This window comes from Trachurus trachurus (assembly GCF_905171665.1).
Source record: "Trachurus trachurus genome assembly, chromosome: 19".
Lineage (NCBI taxonomy): Eukaryota > Metazoa > Chordata > Actinopteri > Carangiformes > Carangidae > Trachurus > Trachurus trachurus.
Genome location: NC_139913.1, coordinates 20,266,695 through 20,281,770, shown reverse-complemented (window position 1 = coordinate 20,281,770; position 15,076 = coordinate 20,266,695). Strand labels below are relative to the sequence as shown.

The 15,076-nt window shown below is 48.6% G+C and overlaps 1 protein-coding gene across 1 annotated transcript in view; it reads left to right on the top strand.

Moving 5' to 3' along the window:
- Positions 1-15,076, top strand: part of bahcc1b (BAH domain and coiled-coil containing 1b) — a 60,445-nt gene that overhangs the window by 42,614 nt on the left and 2,755 nt on the right. Inside the window, exons 13-27 of the mRNA XM_083994732.1 lie at positions 186-322; positions 594-698; positions 3,347-3,425; positions 3,579-3,765; positions 3,872-4,024; positions 5,725-5,919; positions 6,279-6,511; positions 8,955-9,174; positions 9,901-10,018; positions 10,519-10,594; positions 10,712-10,820; positions 10,934-11,050; positions 11,313-11,444; positions 12,059-13,488; positions 14,480-14,716. Coding sequence (XP_083850858.1) covers positions 186-322; positions 594-698; positions 3,347-3,425; positions 3,579-3,765; positions 3,872-4,024; positions 5,725-5,919; positions 6,279-6,511; positions 8,955-9,174; positions 9,901-10,018; positions 10,519-10,594; positions 10,712-10,820; positions 10,934-11,050; positions 11,313-11,444; positions 12,059-13,488; positions 14,480-14,716 — 3,528 coding nt within the window. The remainder of the gene's footprint in view (positions 1-185; positions 323-593; positions 699-3,346; positions 3,426-3,578; positions 3,766-3,871; positions 4,025-5,724; positions 5,920-6,278; positions 6,512-8,954; positions 9,175-9,900; positions 10,019-10,518; positions 10,595-10,711; positions 10,821-10,933; positions 11,051-11,312; positions 11,445-12,058; positions 13,489-14,479; positions 14,717-15,076) is intronic.

The following is a 15,076-nucleotide window of genomic DNA, read 5'->3' as shown; positions in this document are numbered from 1 at the left end:
TATTTAAACGTGGAGCACCGGTTCAATCAAAGCTGCTTGAGGGATCAAACTTATGAGCACTCCATCTAATCAACACTCTGCACAAACACAAGCTGGCTTCCGTCGTATATCCAAAGACTGTTGAATGTGTTTTCAGCATATAAATTCCTCTGCTGTGTGTGTGCGTGTGTGTGTTTGTGTGTCAGGTGTGCCCAGTGAAGGGCTCCATGGAGACGATGGGAGGGGAGGAGCTGGCCATGCGTGTCCAGCTGGCTGAGCTACAGCGCCGCTACAAAGAGAAACAGAGAGAACTGGCCAAACTACAGAGGAAACACGACCACCAGTGAGCTGAGAGAACACACACAAACACACACACACACACACTTCTTTTTTGTCTAGATTGAATCATGCATTCCAACATTCGCAGTTGTGCTGTCATGCTGCATCCTCCTGATTTACCAGGACTTGCTGCCTGCTCATACCTAATGCAGTTTGACCTGTAGCTGATACAAGTTTCCTCCTGATTTTTCTTGCCATCCTGACTGTGTCTTTGATCTCTCTCCTTCTCTCTCCCTCCATCTCCGTCTTCCTCCTCCTCCTCCTCCTCTCTGCAGGAAAGAGGAGACGTCTCGCAGCCCTGCCCGCCGGGGGCCCGGCCGCCCCCGCAAACGCAAGTCCACCCCCGGCCCTGCTGCCGCGGAGAGTTCCAAAAGACTCAGGTCAGTCCCTCTGATATTGCGTCAGTATAATCAGTCTGATTGGCAAGCCTCGCTCATTCATCCTGATTTCTGTTTGTGTTTTTAGTGAAAGGCACAGTTGATTTTCAAGAAGTTCTTCTTCAGCTGAATTGATTCGAATGCTCTATAGCTGATGATTTGCTTGATTGGGCACTGGAAGGAGCCGCACACACACTCATACGCGCACACATGCACAGTATGTTATGTGATGGAAGCTGTAAGATGAGTGTGATTTCCAAATGAGAGAATGTAATGGAGATGAGGCCTTCATTAATCATCATTAATCACTTTTAATCATATTTATCACTTGCATTGATTATGTCCTGATTCGACGTGAACCTCCAGCATACATTAATACAGCCGGACAAAGCTGTGATGTACAGTTATTACAGTGATAAACGACTCAACACCACCCCCACCGGCTGCAGCCACATAACCACGCATTATTTAACACCTTACACGTGCACACGCTTCCATTGCCGACACACATTCCTGCGCATACGCACACTCGGCGGCGCACATTCGGCGCTCATCATGATAAATGTGTTTTCTCATGCTGCCCCACCTCTGTTAGCATGTGCACCCCTCGCCTTGATAAAATGATTAGTGAAACTCGAGGTTTGTCACGGTTACTATGATTAGAAAACGCTAATGAAAATGACAATGAAAGGCTTTAGTCATACATGCCGGTGCACCACGCACACACACACACACACATACACACAGAACTTGTTTAATTAGTAGAGCTGGTCGTGACGTGCGTGAGCAGCATTTCTGTTCTTGATAACAAGCGCTGTATCATTTGTTTTTACTTTCATCTTCTCGTGAGAGAACGGTGAGGGAGACGGAGAGAGAGAGAGAGAAGCAACCTTCTCAAACTCAAACCAGTGATTCCTCCCGACACACACCTGGAACTGTACATGTGTATTGATATGCTGCTTTCACTCAGAACCAGGGTGAAAGGATGTTCTCCCGTTCAGACGGAGGAGAATTAATGTCTAGTTTCTACAACATGTCATCCAGCCACGTGTTCAGAGAAAGTGTTTTGCTCTATGAAGGTGAAGTTGAAAATCCTGCCGTCACTGAAAGAAACGATAAGAACTCGCACCTTCAGACAGAGTTTCCTTTAAATCATGGATGCAGCTTTGTGGCCGGTTGCTGCATGAAGCAGATGGGATTGTCAGACTGTCGGTTTCAGACAGATATACAAATGGTTGGCTGCAGTCTGTGCCGTTCGACCATCTGTAAGCAGACTGTTGTGTCTGGGCCTGTTGTCAGTCTGCAATCCACTTTATCTCAGCGGTGTTGGATGGAGCTGAGGTCAGACGTCTGACTATAGGCACAGCAGCATCACTGTGTTGACACAGGAAACATCCTCCACCCAAAGTGTTGCCCTTCCATGGGTAAACAGGTAGGAAACATGTGCTTCTGGGCAATACACACCAGTATACTGCCAGGTGTCGCACCGTTATAGTGATGTGAACCATGCACATGCTCATGTGCAGTAGGTTAGGAAGTGGCACAGTGTAAACTTAGGATGCTCAGAGGGTCGGGAGGGGGGTTGCAACAGACAGACATGGCCCGGGTCCTCCTCTCCTCTCCCCTCTCCTTTCCTCTCCTCTCCTTTCCTCTCATCTCCTCTCCTCTCTCCTCTCCTCTCCTCTCCTCTCCTCTCCTCTCCTCTCCTCTCCTCTCCTCTCCTCTCCTCTCCTCTCCTCTCCTCTCCTCTCCTCTCCTCTCCTCTCCTCTCTCCTCTCTCCTTTCCTCTCCTCTCCTCTCTCCTCCTCTCTCCTCTCTCCTCTCTCCTCTCCTCTCCTCTCCTCTCCTCTCCTCTCCTCTCCTCTCCTCTCCTCTCCTCTCCTCTCCTCTCCTCTCCTCTCTCCTCTCCTCCTCTCCTGGGAGTAGAGATGCTGAGAGCCAAACCTTCCCTCTGTGGGAATATAGGATTCACCTGCCTCAGACATAACTGCTAACCGTGTGTGTGTGTGTGTGTGTGTGTGTGTGTGTGTGTGTGTGTGTGTGTCGGCTGCCTGTGGTGTGAGAGAGCATGCATACAATGAAGGGAGAGAGAGAGAGAGGAAGGGAGGAAGGGAGGAGTAGTGTTCAATAGAGGTTAGTGTTTATCGATTGAGCCCTGAAGCTCCGGTCAACGGACAGACTCCCCCGAGACTGCTTCATCTCTCTCTCTCTGTCCCCCCCACCCACCCCCTCTTCAACCGTCCTCCTCCTCCCCTGGCCTCTCTCTCTCTCTCTCTCTGTCTTCTCCACTCTCCTTCACACCAGATAATTCTTATCCCTTCATGTGGTGATTCAGCAGAGTTTCATATATTCGCACGGCCGCTGAATATTTCTGTGTTTGCCGTTAAACTGCGCAGCCGGGCCGACAGAGCCTGTCTCTTACCTCATCAAAGTTATGAGAAAGAGAGGAAGAGCGGGAAGAGAGTGAGACAATGAATGAACCCAGCAGAGAGAGAGAAGCGAGACTAGAGAGAGAGAGAAGAGAGGCAGAGTTAGAGAGAATATCGTCCTCGAGAGAAGAGAAATGTGTGATCAGATTAATTCTGTAATCTGTTTTATGTGTGATAATATCTTATTTAAGTGCGCCTCTGCTGTGCTTTTATGTTTTCCAGGGCCGGGCTGAATTTGCTGGAGGAGAAAGCCAGGAAGAAAATGTCCAATTATGCATTCAACAGCCTCAGTGCTGCACAGGTCAGTCCCTCTGCAGTCGCTCCTGGTTCATCCACACACACACACACACTGACAACCACTTCCTGCTGCTAATGTTTTTCTCCTCTCTCCTGGATGTTTCAATTAGCGCAAAGAAATGAGTCAATAATTAGCTGTTCCGCTCCCCATCCGCAGATGAAAGCTTGCTGTAAGCACAGAGGTCGGCCCAGCACCCTGAGCTCCAGGCTGGCCAGGCGGGTCACCCAGCTGAAGCAGAAGGCCGCCGCCCAGCGTGGCGTGCCGTCGGCAGGCATGCTGCACGGCAGAGGGAACCCCGGGACGACGGAGATGAGCAAGAGTCACTGCAGACAAGGAGGGAAAGGTGTGTGTTGTTGTTGGACGGAGTGGGGGGATTAACAAAGCGCACGGTCCCTTGTTGTTCATTAGCACGGCAAAACTAATCTCCACCGCTGCTGTTGATCCGTCAGAGCCTCGGCAGGACTGGGAAGCCGGTCAGACCGTGAAGAAGAAGAGAGGCCGGAAACCCAAAGCGCTGATGGGCGTCGATCAGAACAGAACCGGACGGAGCTCCGAGAAGCAGGAAGTCAGGGAGAAGAGTGACAGCGACAGCTCAGAGCGCGGTGAGTTCACAGCCCAACAAAAAAAACCTGCAGATTTGATTTTATCTTATTTGGATCCCCATTAGCTGATGTAGTTTACATCAACTATTCTTCCTGGGGTCCGATCAGTGTATAAATAAAAATAAAAATGCAATTCAGAAATACACAATCAAAACATAACAAGAGATTGACATAGACAGCATACAGTATGTAAAAGTAACAGCATATAGCCAATAATCTAAACATCTAATCAGATATAGAGACACATGTGATTATGTGGGAAATCATCACACATATACAGTGTCAAAACACACACTCAGATACAGCGACACACACAGGAAATAAATAATTCATTAATTGGGTACACTACAACTTTTTGTGAGCAGTCATTAGGTGTTTCTTCACCTGTTTTCTGAAGCTAACCTTGCTCTGGGTTTTAGAGATGTGACCCATTGGACAATTGGCTCTGTAGAGCACTGTTTGTTGTTTGAAGTTTGTTTTTGCTTTTGGAATACAGTATTTACCACTAATTGCATGTCTGGTGGGATATGAGTGTGTATCGAGATGAGAACTCGACCGTAACGAACCAAAAAACGATCACCTGAGCGGCGTTCTACTTTCTAGTTTTGGTGTAAGAGCGAGTTATGAGTCAAGCAGCGTCTGTTTGGCTGAAAGAGCATCGAGCAGACATTGTGAGATTTCACTATGACAGTATGAGAGTATGTCTGTGCATGTGTGTGTGTGTGTGTGTGTGTGTCTGTGTGTGTGAGTGTGCACGTGAAGCGTCTGAGAGTGAGATGTCTGCCGTCATCGGGGGCTCCTCTCACTTCCCAGCTCATCTGTCACACCGTTAAAACCGTTAACGACTTGCCACAGGCATGCAACACAGCCACCGCTGCCCTCAACGCCATACGGTAACGTGAGCCCACTCTGGCCCCGGTCAGAATGTCACACCCCAGTCTCCCCCTCCTCCTCCTCCTCCTCCTTTCTCCTCCTCCTCTTCCTCCTCCTCCTCTTCTTCCCCGGCCTGGGAGAGGAGGAGACGCAGTGACACCGCTCCTGACTTTTAAACGAATGCCTCACAGGAGAGGAAGGTCGAATATGAAATGAACAAAACTTGAGTAAAAACACTGCAGTTCCGCTGACTTCATGACCTTGATGCCACGCAGAGGTTGTGATTTAATGTGTGTGTGTGTGTGTGTCGGTATCTGTGTGTGTGTGAGAGAGAGACAGCAAGTGTGTGGCCGAGCCAAAGTGTTGACGAGAACGCCATGTAAGTGACAAGTGTGTCAGAGATGTGTTGACACCCGACACAACCCCCACAGTCAGTGACACACAGCTGCCAATAACAATCTGTGCGTGTGTGTGTGTGTGTGTGTGTGCACGCCGCAGCCGCGCTACATCTTTGTGTGTTTGCCAACCGTCACTGCAGTTAAGAAACACGCGGTGCGTTATCGTGGTGTCATTAAGGCGGGAATTAATCAGTTTGATCAAAGATGCACCGCTGCCAATTCTTCTCTATTTGCTCCTCTGCCTTTTTCCTGCGTGCTCCTGATTATGTAAGTTCAGCCACAGGCTTTTTGAGCCGTAGGCGCCAGAGGAATATTGAAGGCTCGCTCGCTGTCAATACGTCCTGTCAAGTGGCTTCAGTTAACAGTACTTACATGTAGATCACTCTGAGCTTTTCTGACTGATCGAAACTGATGCTTGCGATTCCACAGAGGACGAGGAGGAGGAGGAAGAGGAGGAGGAGGAGGACGGCAGCTACGACAGCGAAGATGGAGCCGGTGACACCAAGATTGGCTCATCCTCTAAAGAAACCCCTGCAAACCCTGCAGGGATTGCACCTTTTTCCTCCCAGTCCTCCAAGCTCCAAATGAACAAGAAATCCAGGAGCAAGAGACCAGGGCAAACTGGTGAGATATATATGTATATAATATACGCGCAAGGCTGTAATGTATGTTGCTGTCAGATTAAAACTGACATCTATTATTTGTTTCACTTTTCAAAATGTAAAAGGGAAAAAACTGTTGGTGCCAAGTTTGAGCAAACAGTGACAGTGGGATTATGGATGATTTGTATACATGTAGAAGTACTTCCTGGCAAATTTTGTATTCATCCAGAAAGAGACATATAGTGTTGATATAACATCTAAGCAACTAGAAGTGGTCTTTATTTAACTCATCGAAAACAATCTGATACAGTCAAATCATCTTATATTCAAGTATCATCATATATGGACTCTTATGGTTTTGTTTCCCCTTCCCCCCCTCAGGCATGGGGGGCCCTGCCAGCACGGATCCCAGGCGGCCGAGCCTGTCCAGGCCAGACAGGAGACGTCCGGACCACCAGGGCACTAAGAGGGCGTCTCTGCCCGGCTCCGGCGTGTCGTCTCTGGGCTGCAGCTACGGCGACGGCCGGGGGAGCCGTGGAGCTCTGACCGACACAAACAGAGCCTGCAGGGACGCGGTGAAGAAGAGCTCGGCGGGACAAGGCATTCTGGGGAAGGTGAGACAGTAAAAGCCTGCCAGACATTACCCAGTGTCGCCGGCCGGCCGGGTGACGTGTAACATTACAGTAAGACAGCAGTATTCTGCTCTTGCCAGCGACTACAAGTAAATTACTCCCTGACAGCAGTGATTTATGGCGCTACTCCATCACCTCTCACGTCACTGGTATTTGCATCTTGTATTTCCCTCTCAGCTGCTTCACCTGTGTGGCTTATCATGGGCCTGACCTAGACAGCATTGAAACACAGCGTTTGCAGTTTGCACACATACAAACGTGAGCACGACACCCACTGATCGATTGTTTTTGCGTTCTGATGCGATGGTGATCATCCACCAAAAAAAAAATTCTGCCAGTCGGAGCTTAAAGCTGTACAGAAAAGAAAATTGAATTTGATTCCACTATGGGTCATAAAATTAGTGTAATAACTCATCAATCAGGCGATGTAGCCCAAACTTTGGACAAAATTCTATTTTCGAGTAAATCTGGTATTTTTTTTCTGCATTGGATAATGCAGACACACGGATTATACGTCAGCCACTGATATTGGATCCGTCATCCATCACTCAAACGTCTGAGACACACACACACACCGAGCTCGGTCTCGCCCCAGACATTGAATATCCCACCCGATAACGACCAATCAAATTCGTTTTCCTTACTCGGGTAAACTCGGTGCGACAAACAGGACAAACGGCCGTTTCTGAACACCTTTAACATAGAAAGAAAACCTGACAATATCTGGAGAGGATATCACATGCTCACCAGGAAGCTGTGCAACCGAATGCTCTTTGAAAGTTCAACATCCTTCACCAGGGGGATAGGGTCTATTTTCTGCCTCCTGATCATTCACACAGAAGCACAGGGGGAAAGGGGAATCGATTAGGAAAAGGTGAAACGCAAAAGCCAGTTTTACAGGTGTAACGGAATAAATTACTGCCGCTACAGAGGGTAATCACATTACTTTTGAAATGAGTTAATGAGCAAAGAGGGGACATGCTGTTTTTCTTTTAGTTTTTTTTTTTTTTTTTTTTTTGCGAAGTGAACCCAGCAGTGGTCAGGAGAAGGATTTAGCTTCTGACAGCAGCTGCCTGTAAATGTGAGAAAAAGGAAGGGAAGGTGACTCAGGAGAGGTTACTCCCTTTGGCCTTGTGTTGAGAGGGAGAGAAGCAGGGAGGATTTCGGGAAAGCTCTCCCCTCGCGTTCACTCCTTCCTTGTCGAGGCGAGCCGCGCCCCGGCCAGGAAGTTTGAAAATCCTGTAGATTAACACTGCCGTTCCCTACCGATGGCTGTAAATCTGTCACTTTTATCCAAATGTGCCGTTTGCTCTTCTTCCTATAGGTATAGGTGTGTGTGTGTGTGTGTGTGTGTGTGTGTGTGTGTGTTTGCATGCGTGCCTGCTGTGCTAACACTCCACTGGGCCCGTTGTATTCATGCAGGCAGCCGTTGGCGAGACACCCGCATTCATTTTAATGAGAAATGCCCCGAGGTTGCTTCAGTCTTTGAGTCATCGTGAGGGAATGTCCAAAAACACATAACTCCAAACCAAACACAGGAGTATAAAGATAATCATTGGCCATAACCTTACACACACCCATGCATTCCTGCACACACACAAACACATACACATGCACGCACACACACACACACACAACACCAGCGCCAGCACCAAAGGGAAATAATCACCCATGCCCTCTGGTGACGAAACTTCTGTCACTAAAATATATGGTCTCTTCTCCTGATGTGGAAAACACCAGGAGACAACACACACACACACACACACACACACACACACACACACACACACACACACACACACACACACACACACACACACACACACAAACCAAATCTCCCTTTGCATTGAACATCATGGTCTTTTCTTATGAAAGCTTACATACAAGCAGAAACCTGTTGGGTGAGCTGACTTTCCATCCTCAGTCATCAATCATCTTTGGATAAACGAGCTTAAACCGGTCTGGAGATGGGTAGTATCTAGTGTGTGTGTGTGTGTGTGTGTGTGTGTGTGTGTGCATATGCGTTTGTCTGAAGTGAGAATTTAAATTAAGGTTTGAGCTTCCTGCTGAAGTGCCCTTGAGCAAAACGCTAAAGTCTTACCAGGTCAAGAGCTGCAGTTATTACCGACTGTGACTTCTGAACTTCAAGCGACAGCTGAGGGAAAGAAAAAAAAACAAAAAAAAACAAAATCCCTGCAGACTTAAACTGAGGCATCACGTTACAAGAGGCGTTGCTGCCTGCGGTCGCTTTTCACTGATGGATTTACCACATCAGTCACATCAGACTGGAAAAGACATTCATTCACCTGCAGGTCCTGTTTACCGTTGATTCATCTGAGCAGTGTGGCATAATACGATGTGTGAGGCCATATCCTGCTTTCCCGCTCGCTGACGTCACTTCCTGTGTCCTGTGTCCTGTTCCCAGGCCAAGGGCCATGCGGTGAGCCGGCTCCTGCAGAGCTTCGCAGCCGATGACGGCTTTCGCTTGGATGAGGAGAGCAGCTTCTCCGAGGGAGAGGAGGAAGATGAGGAGGAGGAGGAGGAGGAGGAGGAAGAGGAGGAAGAAGAAGAAGAGGAGGAGGAGGAGGCGGCAAAGGCGAAGAAGTCGACCCACCTTCCTCCAAACATGCCTAGCAGAATTCCTGGTAGGCACGCATTACATGACCATCTAGGTTGTCAAGATCAAAAGTTGAAAATGGGTATAGATGGCCTCCGGCGCCATCTTGAATTCTCACAATGAAATGATATGGGTATATTATATATTTTCTGAATCCTTATAACCAGGTGAGTGTTGTAGTACTTTTGTTTTGTGTTTCTGATCTACCTAGATGCTACAGGACTGAAAGAAAGAACATAGTTTAGGCGCAAATTGCGAAAAAATGTATGCTTTTGATGGTTAGAGGAGCTGCAGTGACCTCCATATTTATCAGAAAGGTTCACAATTGGGTTTAAATTAAAGTTTAGAAGGTCCCCTTTAAATGATACCAAACACAATATCATTGAACATTGACAAAAGTCCTAACCATGAGGGTAAACCAGGCTCTGCACCTGCGTCTAACATGCGATTTTCCTTAGGGGGTTGATAACTTCATGAGCTGATAACCAAAATTTAGCTACTCACCTGGAAAGGCTATCATACAAAAAGATTATCTACAGACATATATCTTTCCAAAAAATATAGGTAGCCTTCATCCCTTTGAGTGATACCGAATTGTGAAATTTTGGCCTCCAGCCCATGGACTAAAACAGCGACACATCATTTATAATTACACATGGTTTAAAAGCATGTTGGATGACACACACAAATTTTGTACATCTCACCCTTTATCTTCTCCGTCTATCCATCTTTCACCCCTCCCCTCCCCCTGCAGCCCTGCCAAACTGTGTGCTGAGCAAAGAGATGCTGGTTGACGGGCTGAAGATCCTGATCTCCAAGGAGGATGAGCTGCTTTACGCCGCCTGCGTCCAAACTCTGGATCTGCCCGACATGTAAGTGACTCTGCCCCCTCCTCCTCTGCTGTCGCTGCACAGCTGTAAAAACCTCCGAAGCAGCACGGAGCTCCCTGTGACTCCACCGTGTGCCACATACGACCATTGTTTAGGTTGGCAACTCCTTACAAAGACCTGCTGAATCAGAACCCGCTGAGAGTTTAGCACTAAAATGACATATTGCGAAGAAAAAAAGCCAGTCTGATCTGCTAGAGAGCCGAAAAGTTAGCTTAGCGCTAGTTAAATGCCCAGCAGCTGTGAGAATCTTAACAAACAAGACGTCTAGACGATGACAAAGCCAAGACACACAGCAGTTGCAGCCAACGCAGCTGCCTGCAGAGTGGCTGAGCACGCACGACAAAAAAACATGTTTTCAAAAGACAACCTTGAAATCCAGCAGCAAGGTTGTGAGAGTAAATATCAAATCATAACTTGCAAATTGAAATGCAATTTTATTTTTCATTCATTTCTCTTTCCTTTCGTTTTTTTTTTCTTTCTAGATTCAGTGTTGTCATCGAAGGAGAACGAGGGAATCGCCCCAGGATCTACTCGCTGGAGCAACTTCTACAGGAAGCTGTGAGTTTCAGCTGCTTATATTCAACAGCACTGTGGGAAGTTCTGGGTGGAAGTCACTTTAAAACAAAAAGAAAAAGTTACAAGACAGTTATTTCCGTTTTTTTTTTTTCCCTCTAGGTGTTGGATGTGCGGCCCCAGACTGAGGCCATCCTGACCGCAGGGACGCGAGTTTGTGCCTACTGGAGCGAGCGCTCTCGCTGTCTTTACCCCGGATATGTCCACCGAGGTGCGCGACATGCAGCCAACCACCTCACTCTATGCACACACACACACACACACACCCACACACCCACACACAGATGCAGCAGCTCATATCCTCTTATCTGTGCTGTGCTTTAGGAGGTCCAGGGGAGGCTGAGAAGGAGGGCAGTGTGATGGTGGAGTTTGATGACGGAGACAGAGGAAGGATTTCCCTCGCTAACATCAGACTCCTGCCCCCTGGATACCAAATCCGCTGTGAGTGTGGCTGTGTGGAGAGTGGGTGGGGGGGATAGGGGTACTAGCGCATACAAGGAATGAATGTATAAGTTTGTATTGAGTTTGTGCAATAATTCTTATAGTGCTCTTACTATGGTGAATTTATGAGGTGTATGTATGTGCTATGTTGTGGGATATGTGCAATGCTGTTATGTCTGTATGTCTTCTGAACGGGACAATAAAGTTTATCGTATCGTATTGTATAAATGAATGTGGTCAGTAAACAACTTTTCGCCACCAGGTGCGGAACCTTCTCCGGCGCTTCTGGTCTCACCTGGTCGCCGCGGTCGACGAAGCTCCACCCAGGAAAAGAAAGACACAGAAAAACAAGCCAATGAGGAGTCGGCAGGGAGGCCGCAGGAGAAAAGACCAGGTGAGGAGGAACATGACAAAACATAAGACGTCATTTTTAATGAAAAAACACAGGGTCAGTGATTTCTCATTTGTAGAGCAGTCTAAAGGAATCCAGTGAACATCAAAACCCTTTATTGTGAGTCGCACTGGTCTGACAGGTTAACGCGTATTCGCAGAGACACTCGGCTCTTCAGGCCATAGAAAAATCCCCTAAACAATGCCTCCTTCATAGTTCCACCTGTCGGCTAATTATCAGTTGCCTCCGAGTCAGAGGAGTTAAAACTCATAAATTTCAAAGTCCCTGTATGCTGCCTGTCATTAAGCCTCATTTCACCACATTAATCATTATTTTATGAAGTGTCAACCATGTGTTTCATGTAGTGAAGCAACATACATGTAACTCATCACAAACTCAGGGTGACAGTTGGGCCGGGGGGAAGAGACAGGTTTACCAGGTTTGCTGCAGTTTGAGTAATGTAGGTGTTGAAATGTACCTGGCCAGGGGAAGATCAAGGAGATAAAGATATTAAGTTTCCCCAAAGCTCTTAGTTCTACAATTAATCTCGGTGGGGTCTTAAGACCTGTCACTTGGTATTGATTATAACTCCTCTCTGTTGCCGGCTCCTTTTTCAGTTGGCAGGCCGAAGAAAATCCACTCTGTGTCTAAGGCTGCCAGCGCGCCCACACCAGTAACAGACACTGTAACCAAAAGCACCGGTTCTCTGTTGAGCTGGGGCATTCCCCGGAAGAGACCGCCGGTCGACTTCTTCCTCTTCAACGGGACGTCCCGTAAGACCCAGCGGAGGATACGAGAGCGGGACTTGGGTTTGTTCCACCGGCCCGCCTCCCACCCCCTCGCGCCCCCGACTCCCATCAAAGGCATCTTCGGCTCTCCCTTTGTGGTCGACTCGTTCAGCAGCATCGCCAATGGCTACTCCACCTTCGGGAGCGGCGGGAGCTCCGGAGCCGGGAGGCCGGTCACCTCGGCCGCTTCCGTGGGGCTCCGGGAGTCTCTGTCCTCCTCTTGCTCCTCGGCCGTCACCATGGCGATGGCAGCCGGGAGCAGGAAGCCGGTGAGCGAACGGGACAGGAAACAGTTCCTGGTGAAGCTCGACCACGAAGGAGTGACGTCTCCCAAAACGAAGAACGGCAAGGCCTTGCTCCGACTGGGAGGGAGCGGAGGCAGAGGAGGAAAGAGCCCGGCCTCCGCTGGAGCGCCGCTACGATACGTCCACCCGTCGCTGCCGGTGAAGGACGGCAAGAAGGGAGGAGGAGGAGACAGAGGGGATAGAGAGGGCGCCGCGGCCCGGTCTGAGGCTCTTCTGAAGGGCGCTCCGCCTCTGAGAAAGGACCTTCTGTCCGCTGGTCTTGGAGTTCAGGGTGGGGATTTCAGTTTGGACTACCCCAGCGACTGCCCCAGCTCCTACTCTGAGCTGGACGAGGACGACGAGGACGATGGTCAAGATGCAGACGCGCGGAGAGCGGGAGTCCCACCTCACCGGGGCGAGCGATTCCCTTCTCGTCTCTCCGTCTGCTTCACGTCCTCGTCTTCTTCCTCCTCCTCCTCCGGCTCCATCTCCTCCTCGTCCCTCTGTTCCTCAGACAACGACTCCTCCTACTCCTCCGACGAGGAGACGTCGTCCGTGCTGCTGCGCCGCGCGCTGCTCCAACAAGACAAACACAAGCACAGGCAGAACATGACCTCCGACCTCCTAAACCCCGACCCCACCGCCTCCGGCTCCTCTCCCTCCGCCTCGGCCCCGGCCCACGGCTTTGTGGCTAAAGCCAGCATGGCCGTCTCGGGGTCAAAGGCGAGGACCGACAGAGCGGAGGACAGGAAGGAGTTCGTGTCAAAAGGAAGCATGGTGGCTAAGACCCAGCTGAAGAGGAAGGACGGCCACCATCAGAGCCAGAGCAGTCCTGTGAGCCAGCAGCCCAAATCTGCCTCCAAGGACCCGGCAACAGCCAAGAGGCAGAGGATGTCTTCTCCCGAGCCGCTGCCCAACATGGCTCCCCTGCTGCCTGGACGCCAGCTGTGGAAATGGTCCGGCAACCCCACACAGGTACAGACTCTTTGCATTGTTTTTATCTTTCATGTTGTTTTCCTGAAATATTGTGGAATCATCTTGTTGGTTTTTTGGCATAACTTCGAAGCAGCTGTGCTGAAATCCTGATTGAATCAGACTGTGTTTCTTCATGATCACACTTTATGATCTTGGTTGCAGAATAATCACCTGTGGTATCTGCACCCTACTTAAGCTCCAGACTTCAATGGGCTACTGATAGTTGTTGCCGTTTCTGCCGCGTCACACCTTGATTACATACAGTCAATGCAAAGATCAAACGCAGTCTCTCTTTGGACTTGCTCATGCTGATTCTGGCTCTGCACACACATTGGCGACACTATCAGACTCACTATGGTGCGGTTAATCTCTCAGTTTGTTATCCAGATTATTAAGTCACGATCTCAAGATAACAGAACAAAACGGTTTGAGCAACCTCTGGCGCTCTGGGCTTCCATGCAGTTTGCTTTATAAACATGACTGCATCTGTCGCCTGAGCCGTCAGGCTTAAGAGAAGAAAAAAAAAAAGCTGACCTTTTTTAGTGTGTACAAGCCTCGACAAATCAAAGACGAAACACAAATGTAGGTGTGTTATCCAGGTTTTGGTTGCTGTTATCATAACTTACAGGTGAGTTTCAGTGCTATTGCCTCATCAAGTTAAAAGTGAATTACTGATGTGCTCCTGTAATTCAATAGTAACTCAATCAGCGTTTGGCACTGAACACTCACTCAGAAGTAGAAAAACTGGGGGAAAAATTAGAAGAAGGAATAAAAAGTAAAGTTAAACCACCATATTTTTTTGGCTAGAAGCATTTTTTTGGATTGGAATTGGAAAAACATATTAAATCTTTGTATATTTTGGTAGACTGGGTTTAGCAAAACAAACAAAACCTCAAATTAATTTCTGAAATGAGGCTGGTGATGAAATAAGCCTTCCACGCTGAATAAATTGACGGAGGGTGCTGTTTTTTATTCTCTCTCTCTCTGACAGAGGAGAGGTCTGAAGGGCAAAGCCCGCAAGCTTTTCTACAAGGCCATCGTGCGGGGCAAGGAGACGGTGCGTGTCGGGGACTGTGCTGTGTTCCTGTCACCTGGCCGGCCACAGCTGCCCTACGTGGGCAGAGTGGAGAGCCTCTGGGAGTCATGGAGCTCCAGCATGGTGGTCAGGGTCAAGTGGTTCTACCACCCGGAGGAGACTTGCCTGGGGAAGCGACACCGAGACGGCAAGGTAACGACCAAGCAGTGCGGGCGGAATTTCTAAAATGGGAATGGTTTCCGTACCAATGTATGACCAGTGTGTTTCTTTTTATTCTCTATTCTCACCTGATGTTATTGATACATCTGTTTAGCTCATCAATTGGTTCTAATAGTGTATGCAGGGTCGTTCTTACCTGCCTCCTACTTCCTGCTGCACAGGAAGTGTTGCATTTTACATTTCAGGCAAAGGCAGTGTTGGCTTTTGTTTGCAATAGAAAAAGAGCTGTGTAGCTCACACGAGCAGCATGGCTGGAAAAAAAACACATAAAAGATCACCAGCTGCAGAAACTCAATCCCCCAGTAGAAGCAGTTTTGGGTGGGAGTGAAAACA